The 21,556-nt window shown below is 34.0% G+C and overlaps 1 protein-coding gene across 1 annotated transcript; it reads right to left on the reverse strand.

The window, feature by feature from the left end:
• Window positions 1-236: 236 nt before the first annotated feature.
• Window positions 237-20,513, reverse strand: LOC482182 (sulfotransferase 1E1). The gene is made up of 8 exons (XM_038556241.1): window positions 20,387-20,513; window positions 14,206-14,368; window positions 11,110-11,235; window positions 9,737-9,834; window positions 6,062-6,188; window positions 4,331-4,425; window positions 3,748-3,928; window positions 237-1,857 (listed from the first exon to the last, which is right to left on the reverse strand). The coding sequence occupies exons 2-8, from the start codon at window positions 14,351-14,353 to the stop codon at window positions 1,745-1,747; spliced, it is 888 nt and encodes a 295-aa protein (XP_038412169.1). The 5' UTR covers window positions 14,354-14,368; window positions 20,387-20,513; the 3' UTR covers window positions 237-1,744.
• Window positions 20,514-21,556: the final 1,043 nt, after the last annotated feature.

The raw sequence follows: 21,556 nt of genomic DNA on the forward strand, positions 1-21,556 counted from the left end.
CTCTAAACTGTCTCCAGCTCACACAGACGTTAAGTCCAGGTTAGGGAAGACGACAAAGGAACTCAGAGGGTTTTAAGTTCCTATCTGAATTTTAAGCAGATCCTAGTCTCTTTCTTTCTCCAAGAAAGTTACAAATATTTCTGGACATACTATGGGGAAATATGATTGGTCCAAATTTCAGTCAGGCCAATTTGGAATACATTGGTTCACTAAAGAACTAAAGTCAGAAAGATACATGAGTTTATTCTTGTTTAGTTTTAATATGTAGGCAAGACCAACAATTAGTTTTACAAACTACACAGTTAAAAAGCTGTTATTATAAACTATAATGATAAATGAAAAACAACCATGACAGAATAAATATTTAAAAAATAATAACAATTGTTTCTTTTATAGACTGAAATTCTACCTCACATCCCACCCCAACCAAATCTTAATAGTTTTTGAGATTCTCCAATTTTTGCATTATGTGTAACTGTTACACATTTTTTTAAAAAAATTGCTTTGATTCTGAAAAATTATAATTATTGAACAGAGTGCTGAGAAATCCCTAAATTTTTCTTCAAGGAATAAGAGCACAAATCCTATCAGTTTATCTCTATCTTTTAGCTTAATAATAAAAGATGTAATATTCTAAAGACACTGATTTTTTTTCACAATCTTGTGTGTCTTCCAACTTAGAGAAAGGAAGCATTGAGTGTTATAATAAGCATAATATAGAAAAAAATCATCAATAAAATACAGAAAAATAGGAGACACAAGCCAAAACAGCAGTGCTTAAATAGAAAATAATAATTCCTCTTCTTACTTTTATTTTTGCTTTGTTTTTTACAGGCAAATATCACATTCTTTAAAACTTTACCGAACTTGTATTCATTACATTGCATATAGGAGAAAAGGACCTCTGGAGCATAAATATTTCTCAAGACATTCAAGCATAAATAGTACTCACTAGGATTACTGACATACATCTGGAAATCTGTTCTGTCCAAATTTATATTAGACTAAGGTAAATTCCAAATTAAGCCAGTTTGCAGAAAATGAAAGGATATCAAGAAGGAAATAGTAGGTATAGTTATTACCCCAAATGTATTTATTCTTTAATTTTTTCTCCCAAGGTCTTCAAAGTTCAGGCACAGTTATTAATATATATATTTGTGCATATATGTATATATAAATATATGCATATGCTAAATGTGTTACTAAATGGAAAAAAGTAACTACAAAAATAAAGAATTTGGAGTGTGATTCTGACAATTCAAACTATCTGTGTGTTCCTACATCATACACATAAATCAGAGATTTGTAATAATTTATAGATTAGAGATTTGTGTAGTATTTGAAAAAAAAATCATAACAGGGAAAAAACTTCTTGTTTTTATATGAGCATCTTAATAATCATGTGAATCTGATCATGATCCTTTATATAGTTCTCTACCAATCGAATTTTTTTTTTTTTTTTGTAGAGAAAGAGAAAGAGGGAGGGAGAGCACAAGTGGGGGGATGGACAGGAGAAGAGGGAGAAAGAAAGAAACTCTGAAGCAGGTTCCATACTCAGTGCAGAGCTCAATGCAAGGCTTGATCTCATTACCCTGAGATCATGAACCTGAGCCAAAATCAAGAGTGGGACACTTAAGCGACTGAGCCACCTAAGCACCTAACAATTTAAAATTTGAAAAAAAGTGAAGAATATGAGAAGAAATCTTAGATATATTTAATTTTAGGTATATTAAGAAAATCCTTCTTAAATTTCAGTTCTTAACTTCAGTGTGGACCCCTTCATTTGCTGCTCATAATGTATATCGAATTTCTCATTCAGGGCTACAGTAAAGTGATTCTTCCAGTCTCCAGCAATCCCTATAACAGAAGAGCAAACAGTAAAAAAATTATGTTTTCTAGCCATAATTATGAAATTTTCTAATACTCATTACTTTCATTAATACCTGATCAAATTCTATTCTTAAATCTTCAATTATAAATAAAATATATACCATAAATAGTATGTGTTTACATACATACATATATATATACACACACAAATATGTATATTCAAGCTTGCAAAGAAAGATTTGTCCTGATTCTTAACAAATAAGACCCAGCAAATTTCTTTCTCTGATTCTTTCTTCTTATGCTACTTAATTTTTCTTCTCTAATTGTCCCTGAAATACTAGAGCTCCTAAGATGAGGTCCATGCTTAGCCACGCTCTCCAAATTTCAACTATCATCTTCATACTAACTTCAAATCCAGGCTTATGTCTCCATGGCCAACTGTCAATATGATATTTCCACCTGGATTCCATACAACTAGCTCAAATTCAACTTAGTTCAAAATTAAATTCATTTTCTTCCCCACAAAATTGTGTTTTCTTTGTGTCCTTTTCCATAAGCTGTTAAAGTCAGCACCAGGTATCCAAAGCATAAATTTGGAAGTTGTCCTCAACTACATCTAATTCTATACTCATATTCAGACTTTCTTCCTATCCATTGCTTTCTCTCCATTTTTGCTGCCATTGACATGTAAGTTTCTCAGCATTTTCCACCTTGTGTTACTGCAAGACTAGTAGGTTCTTTTCTTTTGTTTTCCATCACATCTAACCTTCCCCTAGCAGAAGGAGTATTTTAGATTAGTAGTTCCCTTCCCCTTAGTTCAAGGAGCTCTAAACTTTCCCAGTAAAATAACCCCCAAAGACAGAAAATGTATGTTGAGAATTGGGTAGGGTCTAAGGGCATAGCACAAAGCAGCCCTTTACAAGGATAACTATTTTAAGTCCATTATGTTATCTTAAAAATATATGTGGACATTATGAAAAAGAAGACTGAGATCATCTGAAAACTAAACAATTAAAATATAATCCATATGCCAACTCTCTTTTCAGGGGCTTTCTGTTGGTGCCAGTGGCAGGTTTGTTATTCTTACTATCTTAAAAATTTCTGACACTGTCACTAAAAGTTTGGTCTAAAGAGCAAGATTTTCTCTATTCTGTTTCTGCTTCACTTACAAGTAGACCCATGCCCCAATACTCTACATATTCTACATGCCTTTGGATTTATAAACTGACCACATCTCATCAGACCATTCCTCCTTCCAACAGAATGTCACTTCACTGTATTTTGATATTTTGCTAAACAAAGCTGTATTTTCCAGCAAGTGCTTTGAAATGTAATCCTTTTAAAACAGGTTTAATGAGGTTATCTGATATACAAAGAACTGTATATATTTGTACAATTTGATGAATTTGGGTCTTGCCACTTGGTCTTGAAAAATATTTGCCACTTGGTCAAGGAAAAGCTAATTATTCTAGGCTTATTTCCTCATTTCAAAATGAGATAATAATAGAAGTTTTCTTTTGAGTGTCTGATTTTAATTTGAAGAGAATTAGAATTTTAAAATTATATACATTTATATAACATACACGGTACATCACCAAGGCATACAGGCTTTATATATAATAGCTAGTAGGGTGTGGTATTAGTGTTGAGGCTGGGGTGGCTGCTGGCCATTCTTAATATGCTGCATATAATAAGTAATCATGAAGTAGTAGCAATTTAGTAGTCGTAGTAGTAGTACCATTTTAATGCCTCTACAGAACTGGTAACTCAGTAAAAAGATTGGTCAAATGTGCAACAGCTCTGAAGAAAACCAACTGGGTCCACAAGGCAAGAATAGACTTTAATAGGTGTTTGCCTATAACAATTTCAACATGTAACTTCTGATAGCAACTGAGGCAAATTGCATGACTTTCTCACCCTTTCTCATGAAGGGAGAAACTTTTTGGTTCATGATTTCATCTGGTACTGTTGTATAATTGGTAGATGGATTGTTCTTCATCTCCTGGAATGAAGTATGCTGTACAATCTTGTCCACAAGCTCCTCTGTTGGCTGCCTTCCAAGAAATTGCATCACTTTTATCACCTCTTTTCTGATATCCTAAGAAGAAAAAATATTTTGAAGACTTAATTACTAAAGTTAAATACCAAAAAATAAATAAATAAATAAAGTTAAATACATTTTGGAGGTATTTAAAATTAATTATTTTAAATAATTACTAAATTAATTAGTAACTAATTACTAATTAGTAACTAATTACTAATTAATTAGTGATTAATTACTTTAGTAATTAAGTAATTACTAAAGTTAAATACTATTTGGAGGTGGCTGCATTATCTATTCAAAGACAGATTTTTATATCTAGAGTGTTGTCAAATGCTAATATTTTAGAAATCACTAAATTGCCCATATGTTTTCTTTTTGTAAAATGTTTATTTAAATAACATAAAATGTTATATTAGTCTCAGATGTACAATAGCCCATATGTTTTCAATTTCTCACCTCCTTCATGTCTTCATAGAAAAGAAATAGCACATGTGGATTCTTTCTCTTTTCCCACCAAGATTTTGCATGTTTATACCAGGAACCATATGGCACTAAAGTTAGAGATAAAAATAATATAAGGGCATAGTAGCATCCTTATACAGCTTGAAAATGAGTATTCAAACAACAGAAGCAACAAATAAATACAAATAAATGATCATGGAATGAAACCTAGGATCAGTCACACATCTTAAGCAAATTTCTCTGCAGCAAGAGAGGCAAAGTTTGTTGAGTAATCCATGTGCAGGAACCTACTCTAAACTTTCATCATTCTGAAATTGTTTATGACACATAAAAAGTGCAGGAAATCCCTGTCCCATTAACTTGATTCAGAGCTTATAGGAGCATTTTTGAAGTATGTGTGTTTGTGTGTGTGTGTAAAATCAAGTTGTCAGTGAAGAGAGTTGAGTTAGTAGAATTATTAATAATTTTTTAATCTGAATTCAGTCTAGGTCTCCAATTTACCATTTACAAATTAGCTTTGGCAACTAAAGCTAGTAACTATGTAATTTTTTATTATACTACTTGCAGTTTATATAGTAGGGATGTTTTGTCAGGGCCTTTAGTGTTATTCTCATTTCAAAAAAGAAGATTTTGAAGATGATGTGATATGCTGAAATGCTGTATCTCTCTTCCCTTATCTTGTCTCATGCATATCCCAGTGTTTCACCCAATAAAATGCTGACAGAATAATGTAATGCTATGTGAGTCAAAGTATTCTGCTTTGTATTGTCATTAACTATCACTTCTGTTCTTTGACTCTATTGGCAATTGTTCTTAACAGAAAAACTGAGATAATGATAATTATAGTGATCTTATTCATCCATTTTGCAGAGGTGCAATATTATCTTTCTCTGCCTTACGATGGGAATTTTGATGATCTTGAGGCATATGTTTAATTCATGATGCTTTAGCAGAATTTTTTCCAAAATGCAACAAACATAAAGTACATATATTCTACTTTTATGAGTCAATAATATCTTGTATGGATATAAAGATGATATTATTATCAATTTTCCTGCAATTATTGCTACAGGATCAGAATGGCCTTCTTTACATAATACTGGACTTTCCTGAACACTTTCTTCCTCAATTTTAAATAGTTGCTGTAGTCTGGAGTTAAATAAAAAGGTAAAATTTCCCAGAATTTCTGCTCAAGTAATTCTTGTATGGTTTTGAGAAATCTAGTTGAAACATTCAGACTATACCCTGAGTGGAAAGAATAAGAACTTTGTAGATATTCAGACTTCTTTGTGAATTCTGACCCCATAAAGCATATGAAACTTTCCTTGGAAACAAGTGAGCATTCTCTCTTCTCTATTTCCTTGCCCCCTTATTCAGTAGAGTTGTAAAGTTGTGAAACACTTTTTTTTTTTTCCAATAGAAATGAAAGAATTGAACACCGAATCTGTCTTAGAGAGGAAAATCTCTTATTCTAACCTCCAAACACACTTTTATATATTTATTTTTAGGCACTGAACTGAAGTGTCCAGATTCTGCAATTTGCCATCCACATCTGGAAACCTTATGCTTGTTCTAGAGTTCAAAGGCTTTAGGAATTTCTGTGTTTTAATTAAGGATCAGGGAAGATAACAGATCAGAGCAGACAACAAAAATTTTTGCTCAGAAATGTCATTTGTCTTGTATAATTTACCTTGAAAGAATTGAGAGAAAAGAAGCTGCCTTTACCTTGTCCATCCATGAATTTTTCCACAAACTCTTGAAAAGATCCAGGGTCTGGATGAGCCGTTATCATTCGAAAGAAATAATAATAAGAAACAACTACATCTTTGGCATTCCGGCAAAGATAGATCACCTAAGAAGATGAAATTATATATTAAATCACTAATTTTTTTCAAATGTAGTCTCATCAAGATGTAAAAAGAAAACACTTAATGCTTTCAACTGCAAGTATCATACATATTCCCTGTAGATAGTGTTTAAAATATAAAAAATTATAAAGAAGAAAAATTCTTCAGCAACTTGACATGACAGCATCCTTTGTACAGTTGTTCAGGGCTAGTTCTCATTTTTTATTTTTCATGCCATTTTCACATTTTATAACTCATCTTAATGTTACAAATTTCATGTAATCTTAGAAGGCAAGAACATGTTTATTGAGGGTCTAATTATATGCTTATTGGTCTCAGTGAAAAAATAATCTTCACCAACATCTTGTTGAGTTTCCTTATTACATACAGAAGAATCACCAATCAGAAATAGCTATCAGGAAGCCTTAGTTTTAATTGCCCATCTGGCACTAAAAAGTTCTATCATCTTGTGCAAAGCACCAATTTTGGCTCTAAATTTTCTGTACAATAAGTGAGTTGGGCCAGAACTTTATGATCTCTCCTAGGTCTCATACTCAATGCTGCAGGAAAAGATCTGCAGAAGTAACCTCCAGTATCTCCATGGGCTCCACTTCCATCTTCAGGCACCTGACCCATTGCCACCAGGGAAGGCTACTCATGACTCACCGCTCTTTACTGAATTTGATTTGGCTCACTAGCTTGTCTTAACTCTTCAAGTTTCTATACTGTCAAACAATTTTAAAGAAATCCTCTAGTTTATTTTAAGAAATATAGCCCTCTCACTGTCTCTCAAAAAATATTTTTAAAAAAAATATGGCTCTCATTTTAAGGTCCTGCGAGATAAACCTCCTATAAATAAAAAGTGAACTTTCTTTTCTTATCAAAGCTATCATTAGCCTTATGAACTTTTCCAACCTAATTTAATACTCTTCCTACTTCCTTTTGCATATTAGCTTTTTACATATAGCTTTGCCACTATATCCATGGATTTACTTCAGAATTTTTACTGCTTGCTTTTCTTCATTTTTACTGCTTGCATCTCCCTCTGTCTTGAATATTCTTTACATCTCAAAATAGGATCCATATTTAAAGCTTGGCTCCAGGTCTCTGTGAAGCTTTTTATTTCCCCAGATGGGATAGGGTGAACAAAAGTAATCCCTCTTCCCCTAAACTCCCATTAGTTTATCTTATCTGTGTTTTGGCAGAAACTATTCTATATCCCACTTTTTACCACACATGCTCTTCCTGTCTTGGAGGAAAATCTAGGTCTTTCCTGAAAACAGGACTTTGCCTACAGTCAAAGTTGCTAGTTTACCCACAATTCACTTGGGATCATAATCCATTTGAAACATTCTACATTTGAGGGATGCCTGGGTGGCTCAGTCGGTTAAGCATCTGCCTTTGGCTCAGGGTCCTGGGATTGAGTCCTACCTTGGGCTCCTTGCTCCATGGGAAGCCTGTTTCTCCCTCTCCCCTCAACTTGTGCTTTCTTTTTCACTCTCAAATAAATAGAATCTTTAAAAATCTTACACTTGAAAAACCTCTGTTCCTGTGATATTCAGTTCATACATTTCCCAGCTAAAGCCTTTATAAACTTGTGGTCATTCTCTTGCTGTAATTGAAAATGTGAACATCTGCCTTATAGTATTATTCTCCATTCTTAATCTTGTCCTCATCCAGTGTAATTTTAGTATCTGCATGCATGAACCATCTGATTCTCTATGGTCTTGTAATCATTGATTGTTACTTTTATTTTTACTTCAGCTAACCACTTTTATGACCAAATTGTGAATCTTGTCATGAAACCCTAAAGGTTTCACTTTTGAAGCCCTATTCTGGAACATCATGTATTCTTCCAAGACAGTTTACTCTTCCCTTCTTCCTTATTAGTTATTCCCAATATACGTGTCCTGCAACAATTCTAGGGCCTCAAATTTTTTTATTTCAATTATTTCTCTTATCTATTGGTTTGAGCCCTGTTCCCCTCTACTTTTGAAAAAATCACATCTCACTTCTGGCTCACCATTCCAGATACACTTTTACAAATAGTTTCAATCCATCTATCTACTTGTCTCCCAGTGAATTATTCCAGAAATACTCAGGACACTAATCCACTTGTTTGATGCATCTCTGAGGTGATGAGCAGTTTTGTGAAGATTAAGCAATTTAGTAAACATTGCAAAAAAATACTAAGACTATTGCAAATGTATCTATTTTCATTTGATAATTGAAGGGGCTACAGCCCATTCTGCAAAGGAAAAATGTGACTTGGTCAAATCTCTTGAAAAATGATTACACATCTCCTGCAAAATACATAAATGGCATTCACTAATGAAAGAAAACTTATGTATGGAATAATATCAGCAAGATGTATATGTTCTATCTAGAATTGCTTTCGATAAAAGTTAAAAAACAAACAAGAAACATTAGAATCTTTAGAATTCCGGACCATGGATCTCCATAAAAATGTCAAATAAACCAAGTAACTATGGAGCACAATGTACAGTAAAAATGTTTCATGACTGTGATAAGCCAGCCCCCTATTTTGTTATTATGACTGCATATAGTACTTCAACATCTCATTTGTGTAGTATATATGGGTCATAGCTTATCCTAAGAAAAGCTAGAAAGGTCTTGAGAAACAGCATCAATGATCCAAGACTTAATATTTTAGGGTTACATGTATCACTGTTTGTAAAAAGCAAAACCGATAAAGTCAATCATCAACTTAAAAGGTCTGTAACTCATTGCTATCAAATATCATTCAAACTTCTTAACTTAGCTTCATTGTCTGTTGTGGTCAAGCTTTAGTTTATCTCCTTTCATTTATCCAGTCAATGTGTACATTCAACCTTGCAGCTAAACTGAACTTGTTTCAGATCCTCACTGCGGTTGCCTCTGGGATTATAAGAACTAACTCCTGTACATCTTTTAAATATCAGCTGAGATGTTACCTGCTTTTAGACACCGGCCCTGCTCTCAATGTCTGGGCTAGAATTCTCTTCTTACTTGACCTGTGACACCTCCTACATTGTCTGTTTGCCCCTTTCCCCCACTGGATCTTTGAAGACAAAGATTGCATGTGTCTTATTAATCATTGTGTTGCTGGCACATGATAGGCACATCACATGATAGGAACTTGGTAAATAATTATTATATGACACTTGTCTGGCTTATCTTTGACTAGTTCACTTGCATGCTTTATTATGCCAAGCACGATAGTTTGCAAAAAGGAATACGTCCAATACCATTAGTAATAACAACAAATACAAAAGAAGCTACCATTTATTGTTAACAATATACTAGATACTTTATTAAGCACTTAACAAGCATTACTTCATTTAATCCTTATAACAACTCCATAAAGAAGATGGTATTAACCTTCTCTTACAGATGAGGAAGCTGTGGCTTATAGTATCCAAATCATCCCTAGAGTTGGAGTTGAAATCTAGACTCTGACTCTACTGATCTTAATCCACATTTATTAAATATCTGTCAATTCCATAAAAGAACAAACAAATGTGAAATTTTAAGAATATTTGACTCTGGTTACCTTACAGTTCTTTTCCCAAAATGAGGCTGGAAGAAGTTCAACTGGCAGATGGGTCTTCACTACTCTAGGAGATGCCATCTGTTTTAATTGTTTTACTCCTGTTTTTTTTTTTTTTAAATTAAAGAATATATACAACTTCAAACATGATATTTATATGGATTTTACAGACATATTAAAAATGAAATTAACTTTAAGATTCCATATTGTATTCATAGTAATAACAACAATACATACCATGACAGAAGTTTAGATAGAGGAAATTGTAAATAAAAAATAAGACAAAATAAAATTTCACCATTCTGGGAAAATCATTATTAACATTTTGGTAGTCAGTCTTCCATATAAATACAGCTGCCCCTTGAACAACATGTGCTTGAACTGCACCAGTCCACTTATACATGGTTTTTTTTTTACAGTTCAGTAGTATAAATATAATTTCTCTTACTTATAATTTTCTTAATAACGTTTGCTTTTCTCTATCTTACCTTATTGTAAGGGTACAGTATATAATACATATATAACACACAAAATATGCATTCATCAACAGTTTTTGTAATTAGTAAGGCTTCCAATTAATAGTTAAATTTGAAGAGAGTCAAAAGTTAATGTGCAGATTTTTTATTCTGTGAGATGTGGTATCTCTAACCCCAGCATTGTTCAAGCATCAACTGTGGATCAATATGACCAGTCTCAGAACCACCTAAATACCACACATGCAGATGGAATTTTTAATACTTTCTAATTGATATTTTCCTCAATATATTTTACCAAAACTGCGATGTGAAGAAACATAAAACATCCTAAAATTTTTAATGATTTACATACTGCTATTACTTTAAACTATTCTTTTGTTGACTAAAACATTGTTTCTAATTTTGCACAACATTAAAAGAATCTGTGATGAATATCTTTTTGTATATATTCTTGAAAGTTTTGTGGATATTTTTCTAGTTTTTAATGTATTATCACATTCAGTTCATATAAAGATAAATGCTCACATATTACTAGGCTCTACTGAAGGCATATAAGAGCTATCCTTACTCACTCTATTTCAGACAAATGCTATACTATAAACTTTTTCAAGATTTATTTATTTTTTGTTTGTTTTTTGTTTTTGTTTTCATTTTTATTGAGGTTCTATTTTCCAACACATAGTATGATACTCAGTGCTCATCCCATCAAATGCCCTCCTCAGTACCCGTCACCCAGTTACCTCAAGATTTAAATTTAAATTTACATGCTTTCCATGGAGAGGACATAATACTAATTGTCTTTCTTACTTAACAGTCTTTCTTGCACTGTCTATATCCATACTTTAAAATATATGTACATAGCTTTTAAAATCTACTTTTAAAAATCTACTTAAACATTACCATTCATGAGATTTTCTTTTCTGCATTCCAAATAAGGTATTCGATTAAAAATGACATCTTCTTTGCATTTTTCCACATCACCCTCTTTGCAGATCATGTATACAATTTCACTAACCCAGGTTGTACCTGTAAAAATTAGACAAACCTCAGTGTTCCACTGACCATGTCAGGCTGACAATGCAAGTAGTGTATTTATAACTGGACAAAGTAGGAATGTACTAATGCAATATTATTTGAAAGATGTCAGAATAGCCACAGAACTCAAGAAACATTTCTTCTAATATTTAATCATGCAAGACCCCAAAATAGCTTCAATAAATGAGGATAAATATTGTAGTAAGACACAGCTGTGGTAGGAATCCAAATTTGTCCATGATGAATTGGGACATTGTGTAAGCAGTTGGGGATTTAAATTTTGAAATCTAAAAAGTAAGGAGGCTTGATTTGTTGAATTCTTACTATATGAAAAGTATTGTATTTAATTAGTCATTATCAGGTAAAACAAAGATAAATAAGATATAGCTCCTGACCCCTAGGACAAGTTTTTTGTTGTTGTTGTTTCTTTAAGGATTTTATTTATTTATTCATGAGAGACTAGAGAGAGATAGAGGCAGAGAAATGGCAGAGGGAGAGGCAGGCCCCATGCAAGGAGCCTGATGTGGGACTTGATTCTGGGACTCTAGGATCACGCCCTGAGACGAAAGCAGACACTTAACTACTGAGCCACCCAGGCATCCCCTGACATCTAGGATAAGTTAACAATAAATATATTTAAGCTGACTAAAGTTGTACAAGTGAAAATAATACACAATTGAATGCTGAGTTTAATTCAAAGAAAGAAAAGATGAGTATTGGGGAATAGAGGGAAAAAGCTTTCAGGTAAGTCTTGAAGAATGGACTAAATACAGATGGTCAAGAAGGAAGAATGGAAAGAGTTGAAGAAGCCAGAAAGTAAGCATGCCCTCAGAACCTCCCATGCCCATGTATGTGCTATTCTTTCAGCCTGGAACACTCTTCTAGGAGCTGAATCTCTTATGTTTTTGCTTTGCTTTGCTGACTCTAAGAAGCCTCTGAGGAGCCCCAGGCAAGGTCCTCCTCTCATATGTTCTCTCAATACCTTGGTGGACTTTCTTCAACCAAGGCACATTCATTCTGTAATATATCTGCCATCTAATTGATTTATACTTCCTACTGGATTATAAAATCTGAGAGGGTAGAGTTTAAATGTGTTTTATTCATCACTATATCTCTAGTGGCTAATATCACACTTGACACGTAGCAGGAACTCAATAAAAATTTGGGATCCCTGGGTGGCGCAGCGGTTTAGCGCCTGCCTTTGGCCCAGGGCACGATCCTGGAGACCCGGGATCGAATCCCACATTGGGCTCCTGGTGCATGGAGCCTGCTTCTCCCTCTGCCTGTGTCTCTGCCTCTCTCTATATATCATAAATAAATTTAAAAAAATTTAAAAAAAAGATTAAAAAAAATTCGCTGAATGAATAAACGGGAAACAGAAATGGGAAAAATATGCAAAGAAATGATGAAGAGACAGGTCAATGAGAAGAGGTGTTCCCTACTTTTTTGGGATAATGTGAGCAGGGAGGTGTCATTCATTAATTGTTTTCAACACATATATATTGAGTATCTGCTAGTCACTATGCTAAATGCCAAGAATACACAATTAAATAAGATATATTCACTATGATAGTGTTTCATGTGTTACAGAGACCTATTCTTCAAAGACATGTAGTTTGAGCATAGGATTTGGACTTTCTTTTCTGTCTAATAGATATATGCAAATACTGTACCAAAATAAAAATGTAAATTTGGAAAAAAGAAAAAAAATAAGGAGAAAAAAATAATAATAGATGATATACTCAAGCATGGTTCAACTACACATTTTACTGATAGCTTCTGATGCCTCGAACTGAGACCCAAGACAGAGGATACAGAAAAGAACATATCTGATCTTTGCCTTTTGGTGCTCAAAGGCACTTTTATGAGTTGGAAACAGTGCCCAATAATTACAACACTTCTTTTTTCTTATGATGCTATAATACAAGTGGGCACAGGAATTGAAAGAACTGCAAAGGGGGAACATTTAAGTAAGCATGCTGCTCCCTCTGTGATGTTTTTACAAGAAATGCCTTCGAGACAACATGAGGATTCAACTTAGCCTTAACGTATTATTGAGATTAGTTCACCAGGTTTGTGAGGTAGAGAAGGGTTCTACCAGACAGAATTTTTTTTTTTCCAATCAAAGGTCAGACACTTAAGAATGGTACAGTGGTGAGGGAAAGAATTGGAAATAAATTATGAAGACAGAATTGAAGAAGAAACAGGTGGGCAGAAGGCTGAAGAGGCAAGAATATGCCAAGCATAAAATGCCACATTTGAGTTTAAGGTTTTAAAAAAGTCTGGAAGGGCAATGACATAAATTAATCAAGAGAATGAGATTATCAGGGTGTGTTTGGGAAGAATTCCTACAGTGGTGGAGTAAGATAATAATGGAGTGAGATCTACTTAGTATTTAACTTATGTAAGTGTTAAATGTAACAACCAGATAGAGAAGTCTAGGTAGGATCTTTCTAATTTCTAAAGGTGTATGATTGTGAGACTCCAGAACTATGATTAACAGTTGAGCTAATCTCAGGGGGGAAAAAAAAAAGATGTTGCTTAAAAAAGAAGTTTGGGGGACAGATTTAAGGAAGGAGACCTGGTTAGCTGAAAAAGAATTTTTTAAAAGTTTGCAAAAATAACTTCTACTCTGTTTATACAACAATGATAATAGTGACATTAGGTAAGCAGAGTTGGTAGTTTAAAATTTTAGTTTTGGTTCTATAGTAATCTATTTATATCACATAGTTTTCTAAAGTGGCCAACAATACTACTGTCAATGTGCTGCTCAAGTTACAGGTACAGATTGTGCTCTTAGAATTGAATATCCACTTTTTGCCATATCTATACTAAAACTACTATATCTGGACTTTAATATGAAGAATGAATGTGGTAAAAGTGAACAGCTTAATATTTACCATTCAAGGTGGGTTTGCAATTTATAGATGAGAACAACATTAACATAATAAAGAAACTTACCAGATTTGGGATAGGTGGCAATGACAATATCATCTGGTCTTGCCTGGAATGTCTCCACATCATCCCAATATTTCATGAAGTCTTTATACATTAGAATTCCATGGATTTTGCCAAAGAATGTACAATAGTCAGGTTTGGAAGGCTCCATCCTAAAGATGGTGCACTGAAACAAAAAAGGTATGTTTTCCACTTTATATGTACTTCTAAATGTTTTAAAATTAATAATAGCTCTGTACATTGAGGTTCTCTGGAGTTTCCAGCATTTCTTAGCTATTGAGCATGTAGACTAAATGCATATTAAAGAACTGTATAATATAGTCTTGGTGCTTTGGGAATTTCTAATCCTATTAAGAAGGTAAGCCTAACAAGATAAAAGAATAATAAAGTACAAAGCACTATAAAGTATTTAAAACTATGTAAAAACTAGGGGCACCTGGGTGGTTCAATTGGTTAAGCGTCTGACTCTTGGTTTCAGTTCAGGTCATGAAACAATGGAACAAGCGCCACATGCTCAATGCAGAATCTGCTTGGGATTTCCTCTTCCTCCCCCTCTGCCCACCCCTCATCTCTCCCTCTTTTTCTCTAAAATAAATAAATCTTAAAAAAATCGACATGAAAAATAATGTGAAGCATTTGTGTTATATTTATTTTTCAAAAAATTTTAAAATCTGATCCACACAGGCACCCTTGGATAATCCCCAAGATTTTTAATAATTATACTATGCTCTCTTCCATGCACCTAAAAAAACACCATTAGTGATGCCTAGGTGGCTCATTTGGTTAAACTTTTGCCTTCCACTCAGGTCATGATCCTGGGGTCCTGGGATCAAGTCCTGCTCAGTGGGGAGTCTGCGTCTCTCTTCCGCTCTTCCCCTCTCCCCACTAATGCTCTCTCTCAAATAAATACTATAAAAATTTTGAATTATATTTATACATAATATATGCATAGCGAATTCCATGATGAATAAAGACAACAGAGCCTTCCATTTCTTTGTCAAAATTGATGGGGTATGTAAAAAGACTAAGAAGTTCAAAAATACAATAAAATTTTGGCAAATAATCACCCTGATTAATATGTATACATCAAATAACAATAAAAGATTGATGATCAGAATTGATAGCTGCTGCCAGATCTCAAAGTCATAGCTTCCTTAGTTCCTGAATATTTTTCATTTAACAAAAAGATTCAAATGCTTGATGAGTGTATTTAAAAGATGAAATTAATGACACCAAAATGGATATATCTAAGACATGGATTCTTGAAGCTATAGTAGATTCCTCTGGGACCTCTCACATTACCTTTACCTTACTCTCACACTTGATCACTAAGGTGGTAGATTTTCCCGTTGAATGACTTATCTGAAACATATAAGGTTAAGCAAGATGATTATCATTGATAATTCCCATGACAACACCTTTCATGTTCAGGGTTGGTCATAGGATTTTTAATTAAGCAAACTTTCCTTCATTAACTTTCAACTTCTTTCACTATCTTTTCTTCTTCATTCTGAGTTTGTAATATAGCATCTCAATGAATTTTAGCCTTCTTTGATATTAGCCTCTCTAGATCTCCCTTTACTCATCTTTGTGAACTGGACTAATACAAATCTGCCATGATGACTGCTCTGTGACCTGAAGCCTTCTTGAACACATCACCTCCCCACATTCTTTTCTTTTGTTTAACCATAACCTTGAGTACACCCTCGAGGCAAAATGTCCTTGATTTGCTCTGGAGATATGACAATGACACATACTTACTCTTTTAAAAATATATTTTTTTAAAATTTGAATTTTAGGTTGTTAACATACAGTGCAATATTGGTTTCTAGAGTAGAACTCTGTGATTCATTACTTACGTACAACCCTCAATACTGATCATCACAAATGCCCTCCTTAATACCTATCACCCATCTAGCCCATCCCCCACCCACTCTCCATCAACCCTCAGTTTGTTCTGTATCATTAAGAGTCTCTTATGGTTTATTTCCCTCTCTCTTTTTTTTTTCTTTTCCCCTTTCCCATATGTTCATCTGTTTTCTTTCTTAGATTCCACATATGAGTGAGATCATACAGTATTTATCTTTCTATGACTGATTTATTTCACTTAACATAATATACTCTAGCTTCATCCATGATGTTTCATTCTTTTGATGGCTGAGTAATATTCCATTATATATCTATATCTATTATCTATCTATCTATCATTTATCTCACATTTTCTTTATCCATTCATCAGTCCATGGACACTTGAGCCCTCTCCATTCTTTGACTATTGCCAATAATGCTGCTATAAACATCAGGGTGGATATATTTCTTTGAATTTGTATTTTTGTATCCTTTGGGTAAACACCTTACTGGGTTGTAGAATAGTTTTATGTTTAACATTTTAAGGAATCTCCATGCTGTTCTCTAGAGTGGCTGCACCAGTTTGCATTCCCACCAACAGTATAAGATGGTTCCCCTTTCTCTGCATCCTTGCTAACAACTGTTGTTTCTAGTGCTGTTAATTTTAGCCATTTTGACAGGTGTGAGATGGTATCTCCTTGTGGTTTTGATTTGTAGTCCCCTGAGTAATATTAAGCATCTTTTCATGTGTCTGTTAGCCATCTGGATGTGTTCTTTGGAAAAGTATTAAATCATGTTTTCTACCCATTGCTTACTTAACTGGGTTATTTGTATTTTGGGTGTTGAGCTTGTTAACTCCTTGTGGAGTTTGGATACTAACCTACACATTTACATATCTAAATTAATTTGTATTATATTTTACATTCTTTTTGTGCTCTATTTTTTCATTATATAATGTGAAATGTTAATACATAAATTCTCTTTATTCTTATAAATGACACCTAGCAGTCACTAGTATGGGTGTAGCATAGATGACACGATTTTTTACTAATGGAAATTCCTGTTTTTCCCAAATTTTGTTTAGATATAAATAGTACTGTAATTCATCTCTTTGAGTATATCTCACACTTATCTTTGCAGTGACAATGGAATTACAAAAAAAAAAAAAAGGTATGCCCATATAAAACATTGTTAAACTTTTTTTTAATGACTAAAATTATACCAGTTTGCACACTATATGAAATTGCCAGTATTTTCACATTCTCACCATCATTGGAAAACCGTGTTTCAGGGATATTTTATAATTTTTCATCTTTTCTTCTTTTATAAGTATATTGATTATTTTATTATTTTGATCCATTTTGCCCATCAAGATTGTTGCTTTTTCTTAACTGTTTCATAGCAAGTAGTTTATTGTTGATTTTATATTGAAAATATGTGTGGTATTTCTGTCTTATATGCCAGTAATCTTTAAGCTATCTTAATAAATTATTTTAATAGTGTTTCATAGAAGTCTATTGTTCATATAATCAAATGTGTCAAATTTTTGCCACGGTTGGTATGGTTGATATGGTTGATATGCTTGCCTAAATATTTAAATGTGCTCATACAATGAGAAATATATATATGTTAAAAGTTTATATAATCATATTAATTTAGATGGCTAATGTGAACATAACAGAGAATAGAATATAGTTACTAAGAGTGTGGGTCATGGGAGTGCCTGAGTGGCTCAGTTGGTTAAGCATCTGCCTTAGCTCAGATCATGATCTCAGGATCCTGGGATCAAGCCCTGTATTGGGCTCTCTGCTTAGCATAGAATCTGCTTCTCCCTCTCCCTCTGTGCTCTCTCTATATATATTTCAAATAAATAAATTTTAAAAAGATTTTTTTTTTTTTAAAGAAGAGTGTGGGCCTTGAAGTGGACCATCTTGTTTAAATCCTAGCTCTGCTATTTGAAATTGTATTATCTTGGCAAATTACTTCAGCTCAACTGTGCTCCATTTTCTGAACTACAAGTCAAGAATAATAAAAATTATAATACTTACCTGAAACAGTTAACAGAAATTATAAATTCTCATTATAAATGTTTAATAAGTATGAGCTTATATTGTTATTATGCCAAATCCATATGGTAATACATAGAAGTGTGTAGAGCAAGATGGATGGAGTCTCTCATGTCAAGCAATGATGCAAGCAATTAAAGGTACTACAGCTAGGACATATCACTGGGACCAGCGTCAATTGAACTGATAACAAGCAGAACCAGAGGACATCTGCAGGGATCAGAGACCGATTAAATCCCTTCAAAAAGGGGAGGATTTTGGCAACAAGCTGTCAGACTCTTCAGACACAACCCCCTCTATGTCTGGCCACTTTAAAAAGGCAGCTGCCATCCAAGGCTCTTGCCCACTTGCTCTCTGAACAGAACTGAGATCCTTCACTGCTTGAGCATAAGAAACAGAGAACTGACCTGAACTGGACCAAGGCCTTGTCTCAAATGCTAACCCACAGACTTCAGATTGGTTCACTAACCTCCTACACCCTTCTATTGTCTTTTTTTTTTTTAAGAGAGAGAAAGAAGAAGTGGTGGTGGGAGAGAGGGGACAGAAGAAGAGGGAGAGAGAGAATCCCCAGCAGGTTCCATACTTAGTGAGGAACTCCATGTAGGACTCAATCTCATGATCCTGAGATCATGACCTGAGCTGAAATCAAGAGTCAGACACTCAACAGACTGTTACCCAGGTGCTTCACCATTCTGTTATCTTGTTTGTTGTGTGGCTTTTCTTATGTTCTGCTCTGTATGCTATAAAAAGCCAGATTAATCACATAGTAGAAATGTCATTGAGTTTGAAATCTTGAAATCCACAGCATGTTCATGATAAGAAGCCAGATACTTAGGACCCTTTCAGAAACACTACACATTACATGGTAACGTCTCCCCTCTAAGCAGGGGAAATATGTGTCGTCAAAATTCCCAAGAATATATTTCATAAATATAAAATTATCTGAAGAAACATAATCAGTAATCTGTTTTTCTCACCTGAGAGAATAAAATCTATAAATGTCCAACATGATTTTTACACGTGATTTCTATTTGTTTGTTTCTCTAAAAGTCTTTGGGACAACCCAATATGATATTTATTTCACTTTGGCCTCAGATTACACACCAGAAGAGAGACACAATGAAGGAGTTTCTCATTTGTTTGTTTGTTTTTGACTAAAGAATGGCTCACCATATGTTTTGGATCCCAGAACAACACTAGTCCTGCATGTTCTTACTAAACATGAAAAAAATCCCAGTCCCTAATGGCAGGCTCAACTCTTTCAAGACCTCCCTCTCAGGTATGTTATATGTACTCTCACCAAAATTATGAGATTTTGATTAGAAATTAGGCTTATTAATAAATCGGCTTGTTCCCTAAATCTGCCTTGCTCTCAGAAAATAGAAATCTTTCACCAGAAGAAAGTGTATAACAGGTGTTACTTGCCCAGCCTATTGATTTGTTTATTCATGTGAACAATTTTCTTGGTCTTCTGCCAACTTAGCAAAAACTGGCTTACAGTCAGTTGGGAGTAGCTGATTTATCACTCTGCACTTGGCTGACTTCTGGCTGCCCCTTCTATTTTGGTCTCAGAGTTAAACTGAGTGGCACATAATAAAATCTCTTTTCTTATTAAGATTTGTTGGTAAATTATCACAATGTATGGACTCATCCTCCATACATGTGAGAATGTAGACATCACCTTTGAATTATTATCTTAAAAATCTCTCTGCACCCAGTCACCTGCTTAATGGGACAGTATAGAATTTCTTTGTAAAGTCAACTCCTGACACCATTTGAATTTAAATATGAGAATACAAAAAATAAAAGTCTCTAGCTTCTCTCTTCTTTATCAAAGGATGTATTTCAGTTAGAAATTGTCAGTTTAATTCCCTGAGTATAAAGGTTACTGTTGTCTAGAAATACCAACCTGAAAAAGAATTGTTAAAACTGTGCTTTATCTTCAACTATTTCTACCCTACTTGCTCTATTTCCTCCTTAGTGAAATGGAGAATATATATAGCATGCAGAACCTACAGGGTCACTATGATACTGTAGTTTTATGTTAAAATTCCTTAAACAACGAAGCACTAATATAATGCAAGATTTATTCTTAATGACAAACAAATGATTTAAAAAGCATTCAAAATGCTTTACATTATTAAGTAACTAAAGTATTAGTAAAGGCTTTATTCTCTCTTTTTTCTTTTTTAACAATTTTGTATAATTTGCTCCTAAATTTCCTATATCTAAAATCTAAATAGTAAAAATAGTAATAGTAAAAATACAACCTGTCCAGATGATCCTGGGAAAAAATACTGGGTGATCCAATTTAGTTATTTTCGATCTCCACTCAGGTTTTAGGCCACCAAAATGCATCACTTATGCATTTGGAATGTTTCTGATGAGCTTTTATTCCTAATGCCAGAGAAGGAGGCGGGGATTAAACTGTGGGGCTTGGCTTTTTGGAGTCTGTGATGCAAGAGTATCACAGATATGTATACATACCTGCTGATGCATTTAATCAGAGTCATGCTCATTCATACAGAAATGTGAAAAACCTCTGCTGTTATTTTTCATTCCTGGCTCATAAATCAAATTCCTAAATTTGCCAATAGCTATCAGTGGGTTGAGGAAAGAGAGGGAGAGGAAATGAAGAGGAAATGAAGGAGAAGCAGTTTGGAGCAAAACATAAGGGAGCTGGGAAGGGGGGAGGTCCCTTATTTACTCAATGAAGAATAATGAAATGAGATTGATCTTCAAAAGAATAAATTTCCTGGAGGAGTGAGAGGAGGGAAGGAAAGGACAGAGAAAAAATAGGAGGGCCGTGAGGACCCTGGATCAGGAGACGTAGCTCAGTTTACTGAGAGCTGTCAAAGAAGGCTTTGTAGTGCTTGGTTGTGTCCTAACAAGTCCACTAGAAAACTCCTCCTACTTAAGATCTTTGCTTTTAGCTCTGAAGCTGCTGTGAAAATCAAAAACAGATGACAGCTAAGGAAAGAATGTAGACATCACTCACCTTTGAATTATTATCTTAAAAAAAAATCTCACCTCTCTTTGCACCCAGTCACTTGCTTATTGGGACAGTATGGAATTTCTATGTAAAGTTAACCCCTGACACCATTTGAATTTAAATATAAGAATATAAAAAATAAAAGTCTAAAGGTTTGTGGAGCCCAAGAACCCTTCACCTTTCTTTTTTTCAGGCTTCTGAGCCTCACCTGTCTTCAGCCGAAGAAATTCTCCCTTGCTCCCACCTCTCAACCCTCGTCAATACTTCCAATCCAGTTAGCTCCAAACCTGACTTGTTTTTGTCTTTTAATTTTAATGAGATGGCGCTTCCTTTGAAAGAAATGACATGACTCTTGCAGAACTGAGTATCCTTCTCAGTGAACTTTAAACCCTATACTCAACTCATTATCATTTAATCCCCTGCACTGTAATTAGAATTGACTTGTGCA

This window comes from Canis lupus, chromosome 13, assembly GCF_011100685.1.
Source record: "Canis lupus familiaris isolate Mischka breed German Shepherd chromosome 13, alternate assembly UU_Cfam_GSD_1.0, whole genome shotgun sequence".
NCBI lineage: Eukaryota > Metazoa > Chordata > Mammalia > Carnivora > Canidae > Canis > Canis lupus.